At 44.2% G+C, this 25,579-nt stretch overlaps 1 protein-coding gene across 3 annotated transcripts in view; it reads left to right on the forward strand.

Annotated features, from left to right (window-relative positions):
* The window catches only part of UNC5C (unc-5 netrin receptor C), a 342,182-nt gene that overhangs the window by 279,761 nt on the left and 36,842 nt on the right, over positions 1–25,579 (forward strand). For all 3 annotated transcript variants that reach the window (XM_081020743.1, XM_081020744.1, XM_081020742.1), the window contains 3 exons: positions 1,410–1,754; positions 3,743–3,830; positions 21,154–21,322. In XM_081020743.1, the coding sequence (XP_080876869.1) occupies positions 1,410–1,754; positions 3,743–3,830; positions 21,154–21,322 (602 nt within the window). The remainder of the gene's footprint in view (positions 1–1,409; positions 1,755–3,742; positions 3,831–21,153; positions 21,323–25,579) is intronic.

A 25,579-nucleotide genomic window follows, 5' to 3' on the forward strand; every position in this document is an offset into this window, starting at 1 on the left:
TGAAGGCATGTAAGCCTCTTGGCACTTGATGAAAAGCACTTGCTGGGGCTGCAATTCTTTTTTTCTTTAAAGAAATCATATTTTGCAAATTAAAGTTAAATCAAGTTGGAAGTAAACGTAGCCAGAGTTTTGTCCAAGGCAGAAGATTAGCAGAGCTGCAGTTTGGTTGCCAAGGATTCATTTAAATCATTGCTACAGAAGACACTCAAGAAGATGCCACAGGCAACAATTCAGTCCTGACTAGGAATGATAAAGTACATGATTTCATAGTTATTTGGAATTCTCTGTTTCCTTTTCCTGTTCCATTTGGTTGCATAGGGTGATGTTTTGCGGTCAGCATTTTGCATGAAAAGTATGACAGAGAACATTTTCTTCAGAGAAATTTGGAGTTGGACTCCAGTTGCCATGACTATAGCCTTATCAACTGTTGCCCTCTGTCCAGTACTTTAAATCCAGTCCTGACTTATTGCTCCATCACCACCATCATTATTAAACATTTGCTGGTACACTTACTTCTATACTATAGAAATCTCATATAACCAAACAAAGTGCATATGAACCAGGCACTTTCAAACTTGCGTCAAAATTAGTACTGAGGGGAGAGAATCTGCATTCAGAAACACAATTATAAAAAACGAAGCATACTTGGCAGGAGCTGAAAGAAAAATAATTCTGAGTTTCACACTTCAAAACTTTACTAATATTTTGGCATGAATTTGGGGTTTCATTATTGCTAGCTGTTGGGCTTCATGAAGAGAAATACAGTTTTCAAAATTCTGAGCTTGGGTTTTGCTGCTAAAATCAATATTAAAAGTTATGGGATTTGTCTAGTCTTGGGTTTTTGGAGCTTTGCTGACCTAATGCAAACAAATTTTTGGTTTTCAGAGACTTGGTAGAGTAATAGGGATGTTCATTCTTTCCTGAATTGCATTAGTCTCCTTTCAAACAGGCTTTGGAGTTGTTGCAGTTTTTGAAATATCCTTTGACTTGTATAATAAAAAGAGGAACTCTTTAAGGTTAGAGAGATACTTTCCTTTATTTTCATTATTTCCAGTAGTATGTTCAATTAGAATGAATTTCCCTTTTAACCTGTTGACGAAAGCAAGGATGTAAATCATATGGATCCAGCTAAAAGCCAGTGATTATCGCCTCTCAATACATCAAGTAGGGAACAGCAACTTTTCCCCCCTAGACAAGCAGTCTTCTCTATGTCTCCATGTAAATCAGGGTTACCAAAACAGGTGTTTTCAACATCTGGAGAGCATCATATTAGCTACCCTTGATATAGATATTCATCCTGGATTTCATCTGCCACAAAGCCACATTATTTTTTTAACTCCAGCCAATATTGCACCTAGTAAAGAGTATGCATAATAATTTCCATATCACTTTTCTTTTTATTAACACAGACCTCCTAGCCGTGCCTCCAGACCTCACTTCTGCTGCAGCCATGTACAGGGGCCCTGTCTACGCTTTGCATGATGTGTCAGATAAAATACCAATGACCAACTCACCCATTCTTGATCCACTTCCCAACTTGAAGATCAAGGTGTACAACAATTCGGGTGCAGTCACTCCACAGGATGAGCTGTCCGACTTTTCTTCCAAACTCTCCCCGCAGATCACTCAATCCTTGCTGGATAACGAAGCATTAAACATTAAAAACCAGAGTCTTGCACGGCAGACAGACCCATCATGCACTGCTTTTAGCACCTTCAACTCTCTTGGAGGTCATCTGATTGTACCAAATTCAGGTAAGTGACTTCAAATACAGTAGTTGATTTTTTTATATTTATTTTTAAAACTGACTGATGTGTCCAAAAATATGGTTTAAAGTGTGTGTGTGTGTGTGTGTGTGTGTGTGCGTGCACACACACACACACACACACACACAGTCACACAGACACACACACCAGCAAATAAAATTATTTAGGTCATTCTTGGAAATCTATATCTTCTGTGTGCTTTCTCCAATTTGGGTTTATTCAGCTATTACACATATTCGCTCCCCAAAGCCCTGGCCTTCTTTAGCAGAAAATTGCAAAGCTCTGAGTCATTGCCTTCAGAAGCATTGGCCTCTCAACTTCCATGTGTGAAGTGGGATTCAGAACCCTTGACCTTTTCTTTCATGCAGCACCAAAAGACAAACCAACCTTCCAGGCAGAAAGCCTCACTGTTGGCACTAGACATAAAAGGACAAATTAATTACAAAACAATTTAGTCATTCCAAGTTTCAGTTTGCTGTAAACACCATGGATAGAAAGGAAGATGCTTAGAATAAAAAGATTTTTATTTTTCTCGGCACAGATTCCAGTGCAAAGTGTTGCTCTTGCTGCATTGAACCCCTCACTACATATGTGTTTTCATATTAGAAAGTTATGATGTAATATTTAGGGGTTTCAAATAGGGAAAGTTCTTTTTCCAGGATTATAATAGTCATTTTCAGAAGTACATATAAATGCACACAGAGCATTGCAAAGGAAGGGTTTCTAGCTGTATAGGGGGAACTCACTGTGCATTTAACTAAACGCATGTGGGCTCTCAGGAATTTTCACAAATGTGTGTAGCTCTGGGGTGGAGTATGCTGCCACAATGCCACCACCCCACCCTTCCTAGGTGTCCATTGCACCCATTTAGAACATCTGAAAAAGGGTAGCCTGGATAGCTCAGTTGGTTAGAGCATGGTGCTGATAACGCCAAGGTTGTAGGCTCAATCCCTGTATGGGACAGCTGCATGTTCCTGCATTGCAGGGACAAGATGAACCTCAGGGTCCCTTCCAACTCTATGATTTTATAATTCTGTGATATTGCATACTGATTTAAGGAAGGCCATGGAAAGAAAGCTTCCCCTCCCCCCCGAAAAAACCCCCCACACAACAACAACAGCACCTTATCAGGATGTTGGAGGCCCTCCTGAACAAACGTAGGGAAATGCCTAGGAGTCAGAGCAATGGCTAGCTCAACACTGTCACTGGCAGTGGTTCTCCAGTCTTCCCATCCCAACCTGAAGGAAGCAGGGGTTGAATGTGGGATCTTCTGCAAGAAAGCAGAAGCTCTATCTGTTTGTTATAGTTCTTCCCCTGAATATGAGATAAGTTGGGGGTTGGGGGCTGGGAGGCAAAGGGTTGCTGAACAGATATGAAACTTTCCTTCCATTAACTTCCTTCATTTATTTTAGGATCTGGTTTGGAGTGATTCCTAACTCCCCATGCCCTATTCAACAATATTCAGGACTGACTACCACATCTAAATGGTAGATGGTGACCAGATAAACTGATATCTTTTGGGTGGCAGGAAAAAAATGCTCCTGTTGTTTCATGGGGCAATGCTTTGCTGGCCTTTCTAAAAGTTTAATTAAATGAGAATTGCCAAGGGAAATGATCCCATTACTACTGTTTGGAATAGTAGATGTAATTGTTGTTTCCCCCTCCTTCATTTTTACAATGTAAGCAACAGAGCAGCCATCTGCTTGTTCCTTAAATAAAACAAAAAGGGAGGGGGAAAACACCCCCTTTTCCGACTCCTTCATTGCTGGAGACAAGCGGAAGAGGCATCAGCAAGTAATAAACTGCCAGGTAAAAGCATCAAGATAGCCATAAAGCACCCTGCTTTGAGTGGGATTTTGGCATGCAGAGCCATGTGTTCCCGAGCTTCTTCCTCAAAAGGTCAGCCTGCCTTTCTTTTCCACTCTTTATTTTATCTGCTTTTTTTCCCCTCTCTCTCTCTTGTTGTTGTTCTGCAGGAGTAAGTTTGCTGATTCCTGCAGGGGCCGTTCCCCAGGGGAGAGTCTATGAAATGTATGTGACAGTTCACCGAAAAGAAAACATGAGGTAAAAGAAGGCTCTGCTTACAGTGCATTTGCTTTAGCGCTAATTGCAAGGAGGAGGCAAAGTGTGTGAACACAGCGTTCTGATCAGCATATATCTGTATCGACACAAGACTGGAAAAGCTGCTGAGGCCACAGAATGGTTTGCAAGCAGACCCAGAAATGGAACACGTGTGTGTGTGTGTGTGTGTGTGTGTGTGTGTGTTTGTAAATCTAACCAGAGGTCTCTCTCATGCGGTGTAGGAATTTGAATTTTGCAGCTACTCAGCTCTCAGGTTTATACCAGTATTCAAGGGGTGGGGGGAAGCAGCAGCCTTGAAGGTGCTGTTCAACTCCCTCCCACCCATCCACCTCCAAAAATTGTCATACAAAAAACCCATCAAGAGCTATGTAAGCCTGTAGCATGGCAGACCAGCATCATTCTGAAATCCAGGATTTAGGATCGTTTATCACAATTGCACAGGGACGCGGGTGGCACTGTGGGTTAAACCACAGAGCCTAGGACTTGCCGATCAGAAGGTCGGTGGTTTGAATCCCCGCGACTGGGTGAGCTCCCATTGCTCAGTCCCTGCTCCTGCCAACCTAGCAGATAAATACATAAATAGGTACTGCTCCGGCGCGAAGGTAAACGGCGTTTCCGTGCGTTGCTCTGGTTCGCTAGAAGCGGCTTAGTCATGCTGGCCACATGACCCGGAAGCTGTATGCCGGCTCCCTCGGCCAATAAAGCGAGATGAGTGCCACAACCCCAGAGTCGGTCATGACTGGACCTAATGGTCAGGGGTCCCTTTACCTTTATCACAATTGCACATTTTACAAAAACACCAATAGAAATAATCATCAGTGGTAGTTGTTTGAGTACTGAAGTACAAGTTTGATTTTAACAATGGAAAGTTACAAGCCAAGTTCAGCACTGCAATCTTGTACTTGGAAAGAAGTCCCGTTGAGTCCAATGGGTCTGATTCCTAGGTACCTGTGCTTAAGATTGTAGCCTAAGGTAAACAATGCATAAGACTGTGTTGTGAGTGTTAGAGGCGTTAGAAAACCAGGCCCTCTTTGAGCAAAGCTAATTCGCTGCAAACATGGCGTCCCGTGAGCCTCACTTTACAATACGACAAAGCATCTCTTAATAGCTCAGACTAAAAGCAGAAAAGTGTTATTCCTCTGGGCCTCCATCCCAGCTCCTTGTTTTTGCACCTCCATGCTCCATAACTTTTATCTCTCCTTCTAATCTCCCTAGATTCATTCCGCTTGAGCTTGACAGCATTCACTCTTTGGCCAAATAATAAAGCTGCTCTTTCTGCTGGATGAAGGCTGTGGGTGTCAAAGCACTGTGAGGCCTCTCGTGTGCTATCTTCCCATTAAAGCACATAAAAGCCTGAGGGTGTCAGTGAAAGTGTTAGTAAGCCATCAACATGGGAATCTAATGGTCCATATGAAATGGTAGCGTTGCTGTCAGATACTCACAGGATCTTGCTTCACTCTCCCCAAAAGGCATGTTAATGGCAAGGAAAATTCTGTAAGTTCAGCATCGTTTCAGGACTCTCTGCCATCCCAATGATAATGCCCATTGTTATTTCTGAGATATTATTTTTATTTTACAAAATACTGTTGCAAAAATACATAAACAAAACGTCCCTGAATTATTATCCTTACGAATAATAGTAAGCACACCTTTTTAAACATCTTTTGAGCTGTAATGTATGTCAGCAACAATCTCTAGAACATTAATCACTTGATTAACATCAATAAAAGTACGTGTTTTGCTGTTTCAAAACTTGAGAAACAAACAACAGTCTTTGTTGCAATAATTACATCTTTGTCTTCCTTCTTTTGTTCTTACGTGTTGATTTTTTCCTTAATTTCATGTCAATGAAATTTATCTTCTTTCATTCTTCATTTATAGGAATTGTTCTTTCTTTACAGTACTCAGCATAAAGAAAGCTAGCTGCTGCTACCATATGACATAGCAATTCTTTAACATCTCTTAATTACAGATTTAAATTGCTAAGTATAATAAAGGAATGAGATATATATTCTTTCAAATTATTCTATTAATTGCTCTAGCAACCGTAAACCAGTACTTTATTAGCAAAGAGATAAGGATCAGTGCATGCTTTCCTCAAAGTAAGCCCCATGGAACACATGAATGTAATTTCTGAATAGACATGCAAAGGGTTGCATTGTTAGGGAGCAATCCTATGGCAAGTTCCACTAGGAGAAACATAGGGCTGGGCTGCCCATAACACAGTGTGAAGTGGTTGCCTCTGGCAGAAGATCTGGGTCCAGGGAACACACTGCTCACTGTTGGGTCATGCCCCCACTATGCCCCCTACCACTATGCCCCTCACCCATGGAGGAGGCAGGGGCATGGCGGCAGAGGACACAGGGGAATGGCCTTAATTAGTGAAACATCCTGGGCCAGCCCTGGATAAGCAGCTTCAGCCAGCATTAAGTCTCCAACCCTGGCTTAACCCAATATACGCAAGCGGAACTTGCTTATCCTGGCTCCGCCAGCTGAGCTGAAGCTGGTAGAGTCAAGACTGGTGTAAGGTAAAGGTAAAGGGACCCCTGACCATTAGGTCCAGTTGTGACCAACTCTGAGGTTGTGGCGCTCAGCTCACTTTACTGGCCGAGGGAGCCGGCGTACAGCTTCCAGGTCATGTGGCCAGCATGACTAAGCCACTTCTGGTGAACCAGAGCAGTGCACGGAAATGCCGTTTACCTTCCCGCCGGAGCGGTACCTATTTATCTATTTGCACTTTGATGTGCTTTCGAACTGCTAGGTTGGCAGGAGCAGGGACCGAGCAACGGGAGCTCACCCCATCACGGGGATTCGACCTTCTCATCGACAAGTCCTAGGCTCTGTGGTTTAACCCACAGCGCCACCCGCGTCCCAAGACTGGTGTAAGTCTCCCCAAAAGTGGCATTTTGGGAGTGGGGTGGGGTGGGACCAGAGAAGAGGGACTTAGGCTGGATCCTAACCATGTTCAGCTTGGTCACATCACCTGGCAACCCAGCAAAGAGCACTATTTTAAAGACTGTGTTTTCCCTCTATGAGGCTTAGAACCCAGCCAAACTTGAGCACATTTAAGTCCCATTCATTTAAGTGGGCAAGTAATGCATTTGATTATTATTGAATCTTTGCAAAGGTCTAGCACTATTGTGATTACCATGTGATGTTATTAAAAGCAGCTTCCAGAGCACATTTGCCATCTCTTGGTGATGGTAGCGTGCTGTGATGTGGGTGACTGGCAAACAGATACTGAAAGATATTGAAAAGGAGCAGAATATTAAAATAACATTTGTGAGATCCCTTTATGAGTCGGGAGTTGGAGAATTATTTTTTAAGCACTTACCCTTTTTCAAGGAATGCATTTGACAGAATTAATTTGATCATCGTACGAGTTTTATTAGCTCACCCTAGCAGCTGTGAATAAAAAATCCAAATAATTAAAAGCCTGTACAGACATCCTCTCTGTCTCAGTTTGGATCTGTAGACAAAATTGTGAATCATTTTCAGTTACTGGGAAATTTGCTCACCTTTTTCAAAAATTAAACATGGGGGAGGATAAAAGTGATAAGAATGAAATGGGAAGGACTTCCGGGGGCGGCGCGAACGGCAATGGCGGTCCTCTTCTGAACGGGAGAGGAGGCTCCGCAGGCAACGGGTCGTCCGCTACGGCGAAGCGGAGACCCACTTCGGAAAACCCCAGGCGGCAAGAGCCTGGGGTCCTGAGGCTCGGTGGGCGCCTAGAGCGACCCTCCAAGTGCAGAAGGGACCCCGTAAGGGGCTCCGGAGCACGGAGGGGGGTTGCGGCGCTGTGAGCTGTTTCACAGCCTGAGGAGCGAAGCCGCGCTGCTACTGTCGGTGAGCGCTGATCCCTTTTCCTGCTAAATTACGGATCCGGACGAAAAAGCAACTAATTTGTGAGTAAAAGACTGAATCACTTGAAATTTGAGATTTTAAAAGGGAAACTTGAATTGGCTTGAACTTGGCTGTGAGCGGAGAGACGTGGAAGCAGGAAGTCCGTCTTCCGCAGCCATTGAACTTGAAAAAAAGCAATCAGCTGGAGGAGTGGAGGCTGAAAGAAAGAGACTCTAAGTTTTACAGATCTAAGCATCTATTTGAACTTGCATTTTAAAGTAAAGACTTTAAGTTAAAGATTTGGGATTTCTATTTGCACTTGACTTTCCTCCTCTTATTGGATTACAAATTAAAAGGTGAAACCCAGAGTCAGGAGCTGCCTGAGTACTAAGGGAGCTGTCAGTACTGCAGATTTGGATACTGTATATTGGAACTTGAAACAATCTGAGGGTATTGAGACCTTTTAAATTTGAAACATTCTTTTTGGAGATAAATAAGCACTGTCTGCAACAAGGTGACCATTTATAAACTCTGCTAAACATTTGTATTTGAAGGTTCTTGGACATTAAATTAGACTCTGAAAAACAGATTAAGCTCCCTCTAGAGGATTGGATTATAACAGTGATTTTACATATACTTTTTACTTTCGATTCCTTTGCTGTTTGCTTGCTCTGGACCTTTCCATTCCCATGGGAACAACTCAGTGTGACCTTGACTGACAGATAACGTTGGAATGAGTGGCACAAGAAAAAGAGGGAGAGCTAAACAAACAACTCTAACAACTCTAACCTCAGCTTCACAGACACGCAGATCATCTGTGCCTACTTTGCCCTCAGAAGTGGAGGGTGAGGGCGAAGTAGAGCAGCTACAACTGGAAGATATGGCCTCAGGAGCATCTGCTTCTGTACTAGACAAAATCTTTGAAAAATTGGAAGCTTTGGACAAGAAAGCAGATGCGCAATCAGCAAAGATTGATAAAAACATAGAATGTTTAAATAAATTAACCACACAAGTGGCACAGAATGCACAAGCAATTGGACAGCTAACGGAGGCCTCAGCAGAAAATCGGAAATTGACTGAGGATACTAGACAAAGATTTGAAAATTTAGAGCAAGAGGTAAGACCACTCACTAAACAAGTTGGGGAACACCAGATTTATCTCTCGATGATAGAACTGCGAAACCGTGAGAACAACTTAAGGATTAGATCACTACAAGAGGCAGAAGAAGGAAATCTAACTGAGTTTTTGACCAAAGAATTCTCCAAGTTCTGGAACTTGGAAGAAAAGGATTTTAAAATTGTGTCAGCTTTCAGACTTGGAAGATTCATAAAGAAGGAGAGGCCCAGAGACTGTTTGATAACATTGAGATCAAAGGAGGAAAGGGATAAGATTTTGGGACTACACTTTGTAAAATCACTGGAGGTGTTGGATAGAAGAATTGAAATTTATAAAGATATCCCAAGACTACTGCTTGACCTTAGAACCGCCTATTCTGAACTTGTTAAACTACTAAGGAGCAACGCAATTCCATTCAGGTGGGAATTTCCTCAAGGATTATCTTTTACCTTTAGAGGGAGAAAGGTCAAAGTGAGAACACTGGAAGAGAGAGACAAATTCCTGTCTACATACGGAGAGGACCTTCAAAAAAGAATTGAACTACCTCCTGGGCCTGAGGCAACGCCAATACCAACATCAGCATCTGTGGAACCTGAAGACCCTGAGAAGATACCACCCCTTGAAAAATAACCAGATAGTTCAGGATGTCTCTGCAACTGTTGAGCTGGAATATTAATGGTTGTAACATTCCGGAAAAAAGGAAGAAAATATTTCATATATTAAAAAAAGAACAATTGGACATTATTTGTTTACAAGAAACACATGTGACGAGGCTCCACAGAAAAGTGTTAATAAATAAAAGATTGGGCCAGGAATTTGTATCATCGGACAAAGTTAAGAAGAGAGGTGTAGTGATATATGCAAAAGAGAGCCTGTCACCTAAATTCCTATTTAAAGATGATCATGGAAGAATTTTGGCTATTGAGATACAATATCAAGGAGAGAAACTGCTGATATTAGGAATTTATGCACCTAATGAAGGGAAATCGGAATTTTACAAGAAGTTGCAGGAGACAATGCTGGACTATCTAGACTACAACAACATCATAATGATGGGAGATATGAATGGGGTCGTATCAACTAACATGGACAAGTCACAAAGTCAAAATGTTACAAAAGACGGCAGACTACCTAAAACCTTTTTTGAAATGATTGACAATATGGACTTGATTGACATTTGGAGGACAAAGAACCCACTAGGAAGAGAGGGAACATTCTTTTCTGAAGCCCAACTGACCTGGACAAGAATCGACCAAATATGGATTTCTAGAGGCCTGGCACCTAAGGTCAGAAAAGTGGAAATCTGCCCAAAGACCTGCTCCGACCACAATGCAGTAAAGATGGATATGACACTATTACCAACTGGATCCTTTAGATGGAAGATGAATGACAATTTGTTTAGAGATCAGGAAATTACCAAGAAGGCCCAAAAAGTTTTGAAGGACTATTTTGAGATAAACATGAATAATATGGTGGAAAAAAGAATAATCTGGGACGCAAGTAAAGCTGTAATGAGGGGATTCTTGATACAACAGAATGCAGTGAAGAAAAGAACGCAAAATGAGAAAAAAGATAAGATCTTGGATAAAATAAAAGAATTAGAGAAGAAACTAAGAGTGAATCCGAAGTCACAGCCAACTCTGAGAGAAATTAAACTCTATCAAACACAATATTCTAAATTGATAAATCAGGAAATTGAATGGAAGGTTAAATTAATGAAACAAAAAACGTTTGAGTCGGCGAATAAATGTGGAAAACTGCTAGCTTGGCAGTTGAAGAGAAGACAAAGATTAAATACTGTTACAAACTTAGAGGTTGATGGAAAAAACATCCAGAATCCAGTGGACATTAGAAAGTGTTTCCAGAGATACTTCAAAAAATTATACACCCAAGGGCCGCAAGATGATGTTGAGATTAAACAATTTTTGGCAAAAAACGGATTATCTAAATTGTCACAAGAAAATAGGACAATCCTGAATTCTAAAATAACACGACAGGAGATCGAACAAGCCATCCAGAACATGCAACTTGGCAAATCTCCAGGACCAGATGGGCTGACCTCCAAGTACTATAAGACATTGAAAGACTACTTGATACAACCTTTGATGGAGGTCAGCAATGAAATTATGGAGGGGAGGAGGGCACCGGAGTCGTGGAAGGAAGCGTTTATCACATTAATACCAAAGTCGGAAGCTGAAAAGACACAACTTAAGAACTACCGTCCCATCTCTCTCTTAAATGTGGATTACAAAATATTTGCAGACATTTTGGCAAATAGATTTAAAAAAGTTTTAAATGAAGTAATTCATAAGGACCAGGCTGGCTTTCTCCCAGGAAGACATCTGTTTGCTAATACAAGGAACATTATTGACATTTTGGAACTTTTGCAAACAGATATAAATACAAAAGCAGTTTTAATTTTTATAGATGCGGAGAAGGCCTTTGACAATATCTCCTGGAAATTTATGATGGGAAATTTAAAAGAGATGGGAGTGGGACGGGATTTTGAGAATGGGATTGAGGCGATATATTCAGAACAGAAAGCTAAACTGATAGTTAATAATGTGGTTACGGAAGAGTTTAAAATTGAAAAAGGGACACGACAAGGTTGCCCTATTTCCCCGTTGTTATTTATTTCGGTTCTGGAAGTGCTATTGAACATGATTAGAAGGGACCAGTTGGTGGAAGGAATTCAGGTCGGTCAGAAACAATATAAATTAAAAGCTTTTGCAGATGACCTGGTTTTGACCTTGCAGAAGCCAGAGCCCAGTACGAAAAGAGTATTACAACTGATTAATGATTTTGGTCGGGTGGCTGGATTTAAATTAAATAAACAGAAAACTAAGGTTTTGGGGAAAAACTTGACTAATACAGAGTCAGAACGGTTTCAGAATGAGATGGAACTTAATGTGGTGAAAAAAGTAAAATACCTAGGGGTAAACATAACAGCAAAAAATCTAAGTCTATTTAAGGATAATTATGAAAAATGTTGGACAGAAATTAAGAGAGACTTAGATAGTTGGTCAAAATTGAAACTTTCTTTGTTAGGCCGAATTGCTGCTATCAAGATGAATGTATTGCCAAGGATGTTGTTCTTATTTCAAACACTTCAGGTTTTGGACAAAACGGAGTGCTTTCAGAAGTGGCAGAGAGACATTTCCAAGTTTGTCTGGCAGGGCAAAAAGCCCAGAATTAAGTTTAAGATATTAACCGATGCAAAACAAAGAGGGGGCTTTGCCCTGCCAGACTTAAAGTTGTATTACGAAGCCGCAGCGTTTTGCTGGCTAAAAGACTGGCTACTTCTTGAAGACACTGATGTGTTGGATTTGGAAGGGTTTAACAATACCTTTGGATGGCATGCATATTTATGGTATGACAAGGTTAAAGCAAACAAGGCCTTTAAGAACCATATTGTCAGGGAACTGCCATCGGAAGGAAGGGAAGTGAAAGGGCTCACACAGGTTGGGAGAGACTCAGCAGCTGAAGAGGGAACCAGTAGGGGGAGAGGAGCTGGGCTGAGGGAAAGGGAGCTGGAGGGATGGCTCAGAGACACTTCCAGCGAAAACAGTGGGGAGGTTTCAGGACCTCCTGTAGGGACACCCACTCCTCGCCGGAAACTGTCACGCAGAGAGTCCAGAAGACGTGTTTCCGTTAAGGAGCTTTTATGTTGGAAGCGATTCCGAAAGCAACCACTGTCGGAATCTGCCAGCGACTGACGGAGCCATGTTTAAGGGGCTCCGTTACAGACAGAGGTTTGCAAACTTGACCAAACTCTGAGGGACTAGGATTTTACACACAAGCAGCTCATCGTCCCATCACAGCATTCCGACAGTCTTCGTGAGCAGCTTGTGCAGGAGAAGGCATCATGAGCAACCCAGCCGGAACCGGAGAAGCAGGAGCTGGAGCGGGTCCAAGCCTGGAAGAAAGGTACCGGGTGTTGGAGGTCCAGCTAGCGCTGCAGACGGCGAGGCTTGAGGAGAGGAGGGCTCAGGATGCAGACAAAAAGGGGAAAGACACCCAGCTCGTCAGAAAGGTACCAGGATTGGTGCAGAAGTTTGGGGGGGAGCCCAAAGACTATCATGGCTTTCGGACAGAGATGCAATATGCCCTCAATCTGCAGTTTGATGAATTCCCTGACGAGGAATCAAGAGTGGCTTTCGTGATTGGGCATCTTGAAAAGGGGGCGAGAGACTGGGTTAGACCCCTGATGGCAGCGAATAGTGACGTCCTAAAGGACACGATGAAGTTCTTTCGCGCCATGGATCTGATGTTTTCCAGCGATATTGAACAGGGAGTGGTCCGCAGACAGTTAATGGCTTGCAAACAGGGGAGCCGATCTGTCCGTGAGTACTGGACTGAATTCACCATGTTGATCCATAAATTGGGGTGGGATCTATCGGCGGAACCCATTCAAATGCTTTTTGAAGAAGGGCTTTCTTCGGCTGTGAAAGACGAACTTTCCCGGGCGCCCAGGGCGGAGTCTATGGACCAGCTGACCAAATCAGCGCTGACCATAGGAGCGCGCCAGGAGGCGAGAGCATTGGAGAGGCGGGAAGGGAAGGGGGAACGTTGGAAGGAGTTCCGCATTCCAGACATTCCAGAGCCAACTTTCCCGCCGGCAGAGCCGATGGAAATCGGAACAGCGCGCGCGCGCGCAGTTTCAAAGCCCAGTGAGGGGGGAAAGAAGGAGGGAAAAGGCGCCCGGAAATGCTATCTCTGCCAACAGCCAGGTCACTTTGCCAGAGTCTGCCCCCAGAGGAAGGAATGGCAAGGGATGGTAGGAGCTGTGGAGGGAAGAGAGGAAGAAATACCGAAGCAAGTAAAAGCCAACGCCTGGCTGCCACCGTCGGGGCACAGCAGTCAGGCCAAAGAGCAGTGAAAGTGCCCACGCCAGAACCTCCTAAACCCGCCCTAGTGATAGAAGTGGCGCTAGAGCTGCCAAACGGACACCCTCTAAAGATAAAGGCGCTGTTGGACTCAGGCAGCTCCTGCAATTTCATGAGCAAAGAGTTTGCAGCTGAACACCAGATACAGACGATCCCTTTAAGCAACCCCCTGCAGGTGACCACGATCGATGGCAGGGAGCTGTTGGGAGGAGAAGTCAGCTTGCAGACCGTCCCAATGATAATGAAGGTGGCAAGGCACACCGAACTGATAGCGTTTAATGTGGCCACCTTGGGAGGAGCTCCCATTATATTGGGGATGAGCTGGCTAGCGTTACATGATCCGCTGGTGGGCTGGCATCAGAGAGTGGTTTCTTTTGGTTCAGCACATTGCTTAGAACACTGCAAAGAGGGAAAGGGTTTGGCAGGGGCCCAAGCCACCCTAGCAGGGACTGAAGTAACGGAGAACGTGAAGGTACCACGACAATACGCAGATCTCCGCGACGTCTTCAGCGAAAGGGAAGCTGACCAATTACCCCCGCATAGACCCTTTGACTGTCAAATCAATTTACTCCCTGGGGCACAGCTCCCTGTAGGCAAGCTGTACGCCATGTCAGACAGAGAGATGCAGGAGCTAAGAGAGTTCATTGACAAGAACCTGAAGAGAGGGTTCATCAGAGAGTCCAGGGCGGTGGGGGGCAGCCCAGTGTTTTTTGTGGATAAAAAAAACACGAACAAGCCGAGGCTTGTGTGTGACTTCAGGGCCTTAAATGCAGTGTCAGAACCAGTGGCTTTCCCTATGCCCAGGATTGACGACATTTTGACAAGGGTCAGGAAGGGAAAGATTTTTACTAAACTGGACCTAAGGGGGGCGTACAACCTGATACGAATAAGGAAGGGGGATGAATGGAAAACCACCATGTTCACCCCTTTGGGGGCATTTGAATATTTAGTTATGCCCTTCGGCCTACAAGGAGGCTCCGCGTGCTTTCAATCGTTTATGAACCACGTCCTGGGGCCTTTGCTTTACAAGAATTGTGTGGCCTTCTTAGACGACGTGTTGGTGTATTCTGAGAATGAGGAGCAGCATGTGAGAGACGTCAGAGAAGTGTTGAGCAGGCTGCAAGCCAACCAGCTGTGGGTGAAACTGGAGAAGTGTCAGTTTCATACCAAGGAGGTGGAATTCCTGGGGTATCGCCTGTCAGACAAGGGATTGGCCATGGATCCCGGCAAGGTCCAGGCGGTGCTGGAATGGAAAACACCCAAAACAAGGAAGGATGTGCAGAGGTTCCTAGGATTTGGGAACTTCTATCGTAAGTTCATCCGAAACTTTGCCCACCTGACGGCGCCCATTACGGACTGTCTCAGCAGTAAGAAGAAGTTCGTTTGGACTGAGGAGGCGGAGCGAGCATTTGAGGAACTAAAAAGGGCCTTCGCCTCGGAACAACAACTCCTGCATGTGGATTTACAAAAACCGATGAGAGTGGAAACTGACGCATCAGACAGAGCGATTGGGGCGGTGCTTCTGCAGCCAGGGAAGGAGGAGTCAGAGTGGAGACCGTGTGCCTTTTTTTCGCGAAAGCTGAACAAATCCGAGAGGAACTACACGGTGTATGACCGAGAACTACTAGCCATTCATGAGGCGTTCCGGAGATGGAGGCACCTGCTAATTGGCGCACAACATAAGGTGCAAGTGTGCACTGACCACAAGAACCTAGAGTATTGGAGGACGGCACGAGTGCTCAACCAACGGCAAGTGAGATGGGCCCAGGAGTTCTCCAAATTTAACTTTGAGATTTGTTACGTGCCAGGCCCAGAGAACATTAGGGCGGACGCTCTCTCACGCAAACCTGAATATTTGGAGGAGGAGGGAGCACCCGAAGAGAGACATGTCATTCCAGAGGACCGCTGGGTGTGTGGGGCGGCATTGGTGGGACAAAGAGAACTGGTAGAGGAAACAGAGAATGATGAATACGCCCAGAATAAGCTCAGAGGTCTTAGGGGTGAGGGAGAGGAACCAGGGGGTTTCGAGGAAAGAAATGGAGCTTTGTATTACAAAGGGGCACTGTATATCCCTGAAGGAGACTTAAGGGGGAGGGTACTCAAGCAGTTGCACGACAGCCCCACGGCGGGGCATTTTGGACAACACAAAACCATGTGGTTGGTCACCAGGGAATTTTGGTGGCCTAAGGTGAGGGAAGATGTACGGGAGTATGTAAGAGGGTGTGAGCAATGCCAGCGAGCCAAAGGGGAGAGGCGGGCACCGGCGGGGCTATTAGAACCCTTACCAACCCCAGAACGACCTTGGGAGGCAGTGTCGATAGATTTTATGACTGATCTGCCGAAGTCCAAGGGGAAAACAGCCATCATGGTGGTGGTAGACCTACTAACAAAGATGTGCCACTTTGTAGCCTGCTCGCATGCAGTCACGGCGGAAGAGACAGCGAAGTTATTTGTAGAACACATTTTTAGGTTGCACGGGGTGCCATTGAGGGTGGTCTCAGACCGAGGAAAACAATTTACTTCCAGGTTCTGGAGGAAGCTCATGAGCTTACTGCAGGTGGAGGTCAACTTTTCGACTGCCCGGCACCCTGAAACCAACGGGCAGGCGGAAAGAGCAAACGGGGTCCTCCAGCAATACCTGAGGTGTTATGTCAATGACAGAGAGAATGACTGGGTAGAAAAGTTGGCGCTGGCGGAATTTGCCTACAACAATGCCGAGAATGTGTCCACAGGGATGAGCCCCTTCTTGGCTAATTATGGGTGTCATCCCAGGGCTTTCCCAGGGGGAGAAGGGGAGAGATGGGGTGTCCCGGCAGCCGAGCATTTTGTAGAAGAAATGGAAGCAATCCATCGTCAGCTCCAACTCAACTTAGAAAGGGCGAAGGAAGAATACAAGAGGCAGGCAGACAAGAACCGAAGGGAAGGTGAAACCATAAGGGTGGGAGATAGGGTGTGGCTGTCAACCCAAGGGTTGCCGTTCAAAGGAGGTTGTAAGAAATTAAGACCCAGGAGATTGGGTCCCTTTGAGGTCATTCAACAGGTCAACCCAGTGGCTTTCAGGCTCCGGTTACCCAACCACATGAAACTGCACCCAGTATTTCACAGGTCGTTACTGTCACCGTATGAGGGGGGACGAGAAGGGATGGCCACTCGGGGACCGGTCATAGAAGAAAGGGAATGCAGCAGCCATGTGGCAGAAATCCTCGACGCCAGATGGAAGGGGGATCAGGTGGAGTATTTGGTAGCGTGGGAAGGAGAACCGGAGTCAGAAAACACTTGGGTAATGGCAGAAGATATCAATGACGAGGTATTGATAGAAACGTTCCATCAAAGGTTCCCAAGGAAACCTCAGCCTGTGGAGAGGTTCCGGAGGGAATACTTTGGGACCACCGATGAGGAGGAGGAGTTGGAAGGATTCTCGGAATCGGAAGGGGAAGGGGAGATGGACTCTGAGGAGGAGGAGTACTTCGAGACCAGGAACCGCAACAGGTGGAGAGAAGTGTTCGGGACATCGGAAGATGAAGGAAGTTCATTCCGGGGTTTTGCCTCCTCACCGCCCGTAGAGGAGGGGGCGAGAGGGGATGAAGGGGGCCCTGGAGGGGAGGTGGATGTCAGGGAACTGCCATCGGAAGGAAGGGAAGTGAAAGGGCTCACACAGGTTGGGAGAGACTCAGCAGCTGAAGAGGGAACCAGTAGGGGGAGAGGAGCTGGGTTGAGGGAAAGGGAGCTGGAGGGATGGCTCAGAGACACTTCCAGCGAAAACAGTGGGGAGGTTTCAGGACCTCCTGTAGGGACACCCACTCCTCGCCGGAAACTGTCACGCAGAGAGTCCAGAAGACGTGTTTCCGTTAAGGAGCTTTTATGTTGGAAGCGATTCCGAAAGCAACCACTGTCGGAATCTGCCAGCGACTGACGGAGCCATGTTTAAGGGGCTCCGTTACAGACAGAGGTTTGCAAACTTGACCAAACTCTGAGGGACTAGGATTTTACACACAAGCAGCTCATCGTCCCATCACACATATTGTCAGAAAATCATTGTTTAATGTCTGGTCAAAATATAAAGACTTGCTGGAAAATAAAACACCAAGGTGGCTTTCACCTTTGGAAGCCAAGGCCCGAAAAAGACCCAATATGGAGGCTAAATGGCCAAAATATTGGGAAATACTAGAAAAGGATGGAGACAATTGGAAATTGCAGAGTCTGGAGAAAATGAAAGATAAAGTGCGAGATTGGTTACATTACGCTCAGATTAAAGAAGTTTTTAAAAATGATAAGAAACTAGGGTTCCAGGTGGAGAAATCGAAATTAGAAACAGAATTGTTAGAACCAAAGATTAAGGTACTTTCAAGGATGTATAACTTGCTGTTGAAATGGAATACACAAGACGAAACGGTTAAATCGGCTATGATAAGGTGGGCACAGGACATTGGGCATAATATCATGTTTGAGGACTGGGAGAGGTTGTGGAGTAATGGATTGAAATTTACTGCATGTAACGCCCTGAAAGAAAATGTAATGAAAATGATTTATAGATGGTATATGACCCCAGTCAAACTTGCTAAAATTTACCACCTGTCTGATAATAAGTGTTGGAAATGCAAAGAGTGTGAGGGAACGTTCTTCCACCTCTGGTGGACTTGCCCTAAAGTGAAGGCGTTCTGGGAAATGATTTATAATGAACTGAAAAAGGTATTTAAATATACCTTCACTAAGAAACCAGAGGCTTTCCTTTTGGGTATTGTCGGCCAAGGGGTGGCAAAGAAGGACCAGACATTTTTTATGTATGCAACAACAGCAGCAAGGATACTACTCGCAAAACATTGGAAAACTCAAGATCTACCCACACTGGAAGAATGGCAGATACAACTGATAGACTACATGGAACTGGCTGAAATGACCGGCAGAATCCGTGACCTGGGAGAAGAGAGGATTGAGGAGGATTGGAAGAAATTTAAGAACTATTTACAAAAACATTATAATTTGAGTGAATGCTAAATAAGATGCTAGACTAAAACAACTGAGCACCACTAAATTTAGAAGTTTTTTAAGAAATTAAGTAAGACTGTGAAAATTTAGCTCCTTTTGAGAATTATATGATTATGAAATATAGAAGGGATATAAGATTTTAAATAAGATGATAAATTGCTGACAAAATGTTTCAACGATGAAAATGGGAGCGGGAGATGTGAGGAAGTCCAAAGAAAATGTGAAAATATGTTAAGACCGATGTTACATTGTTTATTATGTCTATTTCTATTGTAAAATTTAATAAATTGCTTTAAAAAAAGAATGAAATGGGAAATCCGAATTTGGAAGAAGAGGCAAACAAAATTAATAGAGCAAGACAGCAGTAGGAAGACAATAGAGTTTTAAATTTGCAAAGCCTTCAGTTAACCCGACTGGGAGGGTTACCATTTGCTCTTTGTGAGTGATTCATTTCCCTCTTCTCACTCTACACTCTTCTTTCTCCTTTCCCTTGAATATAGCTGTTGAAACTGCATGTCAGTCAAAAAGCAAGATTTCACTTTTGCAAACCAAATCGCAGACATACTGACAGATGGCACAATCGGTTTAATGAAATCTGTATGGCACTCACCATGAGCTTAAAGTGGTTTGCTGGCATGAACTCTCCATGGGGAATCCTGAGATTTGTAGCTCACTGAGACGGTTAGGTAGGGAATGGAATTCTCAGAAAACTTATATGAAACTACAGTTCCCAGTGTTCCTTGAGAGAGTCGTGACAATTTAACTATTTTAAACCCAGTCAATACAGTGATGCCCTTTACGATGAACAAGTAATCAAAAGCATTCATTTGCACCACCCTGGTAAGCCTTACTTTGGCATAGTGTGGTGTGTGGACTAGGCTGGAGTCTTTATAGCTGATAGATATTTTGGGAGTGCAGCTTTTGGGAGTGCAGCTTACTCCCTTCTCTGCTGGACCTTTTCTCATCCATAGTACAGAACCCCTCCATTTCTAGGCCTTGTGTGCAGGCAGTGTTATTATTTTCAACTTTCGAACCATGGTTCTGCAGTGACATAAAAAGAGGGAGAGAACATTTTAAAGAGCCAAGAAAAATGAGGAGGGAACAAGCAGGAAGGAATGAAGGATCTCTGGAGGGATAGGAGAATGGAGCAGCTTTAGGAAGTGCTGAGGACCATATAAAATGAGATTGGGGCCACAAGTCTAGGGAAGGTGGTAGGCACTTCTGGGTGACACATGAAAGTGGTAGGCATGGTCACAATTCAACCATGCAAAACCCAGACGTTTCTACAAATGCACAACTCTTTGTCCTCCATCCGGAAGAGCAGGAAACATGATCAAATGATGCATTCTAGCCAGGCAGAAGCACTCAAGATGAGTGCAGACAAGGAGCAATATGGGGTATGGTTTGGGGAGAGAATGTGACGTAGAGAGGCTTGAAGAGTCACATTTGACTGCTTGGCATGAAGTTCCCTGCCCCTGATCTAGAACCACCCTCTGGAATCACTTAAAGGGACCCCTGACCATTAGGTCCAGTCGTGGCCGACTCTGGGGTTGCGGCACTCATCTCGCTTTATTGGTCAAGGGAGCCGGCGTACAGCTTCCGGGTCATGTGGCCAGCATGACTAAGCCACTTCTGACAAACCAGAGCAGCTCACGGAAACACCGTGTACCTTCACGCCAGAGCAGTACCTATTTATCTACTTGCACTTTGACGTGGTTTTGAACTGCTAGGTTGGCAGTAGCAGGGACCGAGCAATGGGAGCTCACCCCATCGCGGGGATTCGAACCGCTGACCTTCTGATCAGCAAGTCCTAGGCTCTGTGGTTTAACCCATAGCACCACCCGCATCCCTTACCAGCCTAAATTAGACAGTCATTGAAGTCACTGACGACGTTTGTATTGAAGATGGCTTTCCCTGAGGGTGCGACCCAGTTGCCAATGGAACATTCATTGTATATTTGCAGATATGTGGTTGTTTTCATAGAAATGATTTTATTGCTTGTAGAACTCAAGTGTCTTGTTTTATCCTTTTTTTTTTTATCTTGTCTACTGCTTTGATGACCTCCAGCCGTGAGCCGGTTTATAAATCTAAAATAAAAAATACAATTAATTAAAGTTGCTCTATAGAAGCCTTCTCCAACCTGGTGCCCACTAGATGTTTTGAACTACTGGGGCTGATGGCACATGTCATCCAAAACATCTGGAGAGCACCAGGTTGGCAAATACTTCTATAGTTTATAGTCAACTTGAACTTTGCTGCACTTACCAGAAAGGCTGGCTACCATTGTTCTGGGATTTTTGTGGTTTTTGTCTTGCGTTCTTCCTTCTTGTGCAATGGTTTAAACATTAAGGAACATCGCATCTTCCACTAAGGAATAACTATGATGATAGATTTGAAAAACAAACCTGCTTCTACATAATATTTATTAAAATCATGTGAAAAACATGGATTTCCCTTCCTATAATCTTGCCAGACCACCGGTAGAAGACAGCCAAACCCTTTTGACCCCTGTGGTGAGCTGTGGACCTCCAGGAGCACTGCTGACTCGCCCTGTCATTCTGACAATGCGCCACTGTGCGGAACCAAACACGGAAGACTGGAAGATCCAGCTGAAGAACCAAACTGCCCAGGGACAGTGGGAGGTGAGTCTACAGACCTTCACCATATACCACCATAATTGCTTGCTTGCCACAACTCTTCAGGACAAGTTATTAGTCATTTGTGGTAAATTTTCTGGCTATTCTAAATAGTGGCAATATGACGCCACCTCTGGACTGGATATCTTTGCCAGCAGGGCTGCAGATATGGCACTGATTCTGCCTTTCTGTGTAGGTCTGCAGACAGAGGACGATGGTTTGAATTGTGACCTTAGATTAGATGGGGGAAATTATAGCTCAGACTATTTTACACATGTTTTGCATGCACAAGCTACTTGTTTATTTCAAGTCCCAGTTCAAGTGTTTTGTATGTGTGTTTAAAGTCCTACACAGCTTAGATTCTGCCTCTTCTGCATATATTCCTCATGTGCACTGAGAAACTCCATTACAAGCGTTCTTGCTTTCTGTAATGTGGTGGAAGAGCCCTTAATTGAATTGGGCTTCAGTTGGAGTCCCTGTCTTTTATTCCTTGTGCGTGCTATTTACTTTTATTCTGTATATGGTGTTTCATTGTGTTTATTGCTCATATTTCATTTTTGTATTTCGTTCATTGAGCCTTGCTGTGAAGCAGTATAGAAATGCAATAAAAAAGTAAATATTGATTGATGGATTGAATTTATATCCCCAAGGAACCCAGGACAGATAAACACAATTTAAAAACAAAGCTAAAACACTCTAAAACAGAACGTTCTAAAAACAATTATAATTATAAAAAAACCCAAAAGCAGTTACAGCTAAATACATTGTTCCATCCGTTAACGGAAGCCCTGAAGCATCTCTGAATCCAGAAGCTCAGGGCTGCGAAAAGAGACTGGGCTAAATGGACCAATGCTCTTTTTTAGGAGAAGGCAACTTCATATGTTCATCATGACCATGCAGTTGTTAAAACTAGTTTCCAGAATCACACACATAGTCTGCAAACAATCCGTCATTACATTACCTTAGTCTATTTTAACCTTATCTTACTATAAAAAACTCTAAAGTTTAAAACTTACATCTTATTTATACCAATTTCTCATAACCATAACATATTCTTACAAATTTCTTTTAACATTTTTGCTAAATCCAAATAATTTCTTTCAACATTTTTCTAACATTCATCAATTTTATAAAGCAATCCTAATAAATTTTTTTTCTTCCAATCTTCATCCAGCATCTCTTCCTCCTGGTCCCGGGTTTTGTCAGTCCTTTCTATCCCATCAATCTGGCGCATTAATCTGGTAATCTTATGTCCAAGGCCCTTAAGTCTCTTCCATGTCCCTTCCGCGGCTCTTCTTCATATTTATGCCTGTACTTTACTTTGTCTCCTGCTCCTTTCACTCGTGGGAACTCCAACTTGACAGTGTTTTTGACCCTTCTCGACAAATCAGCCCCTTTTCCATAGTCCACACTAAACTCCATGTGGTATTTAAAAACATGTTTCAAAGTCCCTCCAGAATTAAGAGCCCCCACAACCCCAAACATCTCACGGCCCATTGCCAGACTTGGAAAGTCAAAACATCCCTGCATAGGGGGGTCTATCCAACCCCCCATTTCCAAACCAAACAAAACTCTATCTCTCCAAATCTGGCTTTTTCCAAGTTCATTTATCAGATCCAACAACTCATGTTCCTGCTGGACCACAACTCCCTCCATCTCTGGCACCCGAGGTTCAGCAACATCCTCTTCCCTCATCTGATCTGTCAGAGCACACTCCTGATTTAATTCCTGGGTGGGCTCTATATAGTTACCCACTACCTGTCCAAAATTTCTGATCGCAACAGTCATCAAGTCCGTCTTCTCATGTAGCTGTTCCAATAGGGCACTTGTTTTGCAGAAAGCACGCACCAGAGCTTCTGAATACATTGTTCTGCAAGGTCAGAAGTCTGTTCCCACGATCGTAATCTGTTGCAGCTGCAGAGCTCCCCGATTCAGATTTAGTAACAGTTTCACAAGCTCCCTCTAGGGGAAGAACTTCTATTTGTTCTTTTCTTTTAAAGGCAGATCTAACAACAAAGTTTCCTTTTTCAGATATTTTGTCAATATTTGTTCCTTTAAAATGCGAAGGAGAACAATGGAATCACTATGTTTCTCTTCTTTTAACTATCTGTCAAAGACGTTTGTCTATGGTCAATGAGCTTCCCAAAGAACGTCAGTTCTGACACCCGGCTCCCAGGTTCAAGACGGTGGAAAATTACTTTTCTTTACACTCTCTTCTGCAGGATTAAACAGTCCGGAAAAAATCCCCCCTCTTCTCCTGCTTCCGAAGGGGGTTCAACAATTTTAAATGATGAAAGCTAATCCTTTACAAGCGATTTTCTGAACTCTAGTTTGCCATGTCTTTGCTTTAATCTATCTACAAGAAACGGAAGGCTGACTTCCTGTTTAGACCTTCCCGTTTCAGTGCCAAATTGAGAAGAATTTCTTAGTCCAATTTTCCTTTCTACTCGCAGGTTATTGTTTAAAGTCCAATTGTCCGAAATTAAGCTACTCACGGATAATTGTTTTAAAAGTCAAATTGTCCCAGGAAAAAGGCAGCGCTCTCCGGCAACGGCTGTGCGGCTTCGCTCCACGGAAGAAGCAGTTGACTCTCAGCACCGCGCCACTTGCCCCTCTTCGCTCTGGAGCCCATAACTGGGTTCCTTTACGAGTTGGGGGGGCGCGAAAGGTGCCCGCCGAGTCCCATGGTCACAGGCTTCATCCGCCTGTGATTTTTCAAAGGGTCCCCGCTTCGCCGTAGCGGGAAGACCCGTTTTCCGCAGAGCTAGTCCCTCCGAATCAGAGGGAGTCCGCCATTACCGATGGCGCCACCCCGGAAGTCTTGCTCTTACTCAATTGAACAGATGTTTGCTTGGCGGGAGGCAGGTCAGCCTTATGAGCGCCTGCACAAATGCTTCATGGCTTGTCTGGCAGGGGTGCGTAAAATCAGCATTTCAGGTGGCACCTTTCTTCCTAGCCCTTAGGAAGGATGGTGTCACCTTTGCAAATGTGCAGCATCACCTCTACCCAGAGTCTTGAATCTGTTCCCAAACTAGGAAATAACCAGATCCAGCAGCCCTATTTCCCTGGATCACCAGCATTGCCAGCATCCTTTGGAGACTGCAGAGAGAAGGTTCATCAGAGCGCCGTGTGTCACAGATACAACATTTGCAGTTGCACATTCCTCTGTTCTTGCTTGTTTTATTTTTGAACCAAACTTACCAGACACCTTTTGTCCCTATGCAGTATTGCACAGAAAAATAAGCAGGGAAAGTATTCAAAAGTATCTCTTTGTCTGTGGTCCAGTCCATCACTCTGACTGGCATTGCTTCTCCAGGATCTCAGACGGGGTATTTATTTCCTTGCCCTACCCGGAGACGCTAGGGATTGTGCCTGGCACGTTCTGCATGCAAAGCAGGTCATCTGCCATTGCACTATGGCCCTTTTCCTATGGTTTTGTATATGGACCTGTGAGCAGGATAATTGTCCACAAGCATAATCAGTTATGCAGGTCAGTTTTCTCCATGCTCTTGATCTTCACTTATGCTCTTCCTTCGTAAGCTTGCAAATAGAATGAGTGAGATGGCATTTACGAGATGTTTTGTTAGAAATAGATCAGTGCACCTTTCCTGCTAGGCTTTCTTTTAGAAGTCAATGTATCTATATAACTAGTGTTTCTTTTTAGTGGTAGACTCATGTTAGACATGATTCTTGTTGTTGTTGTTGTTTAGTCATTTAGTCGTGTCCAACTCTTCGTTATCCCATGGACCAGAGCACGCCAGGCACTCCTGTCTTCCACTGCCTCCCGCAGTTTGGTCAAACTCATGCTGGTAGCTTCGAGAACACTGTCCAACCACCTCGTCCTCTGTCGTCCCCTTCTCCTTGTGCCCTCCATCTTTCCCAACATCAGGGTCTTTTCCAGGGAGTCTTCTCTTCTCATGAGGTGGCCAAAGTATTGGAGCCTCAGCTTCAGGATCTGTCCTTCCAGTGAGCACTCAGGGCTGATTTCCTTCAGAATGGATAGGTTTGATCTTCTTGCAGTCCATGGGACTCTCAAGAGTCTCCTCCAGCACCATAATTCAAAAGCATCAATTCATGCTTCTAGAAATAAGTAAATAAAAAACAAGGGTCCCAAAAGATATAGTCCCTAAACTTATTTGAATGCTGGCCCCCGATACTCAGCTTCTTGGCTATCTCTGCTGTCAGACACCTCCTGCTTTTGAAAAATCTCACCATTGCACCTTAATTGGGTAGGTGGTTCCTGAATCATAACAGTGAGCTGGA

Source organism: Podarcis pityusensis, assembly GCF_964106645.2.
Source record: "Podarcis pityusensis genome assembly, chromosome: 9".
NCBI lineage: Eukaryota > Metazoa > Chordata > Lepidosauria > Squamata > Lacertidae > Podarcis > Podarcis pityusensis.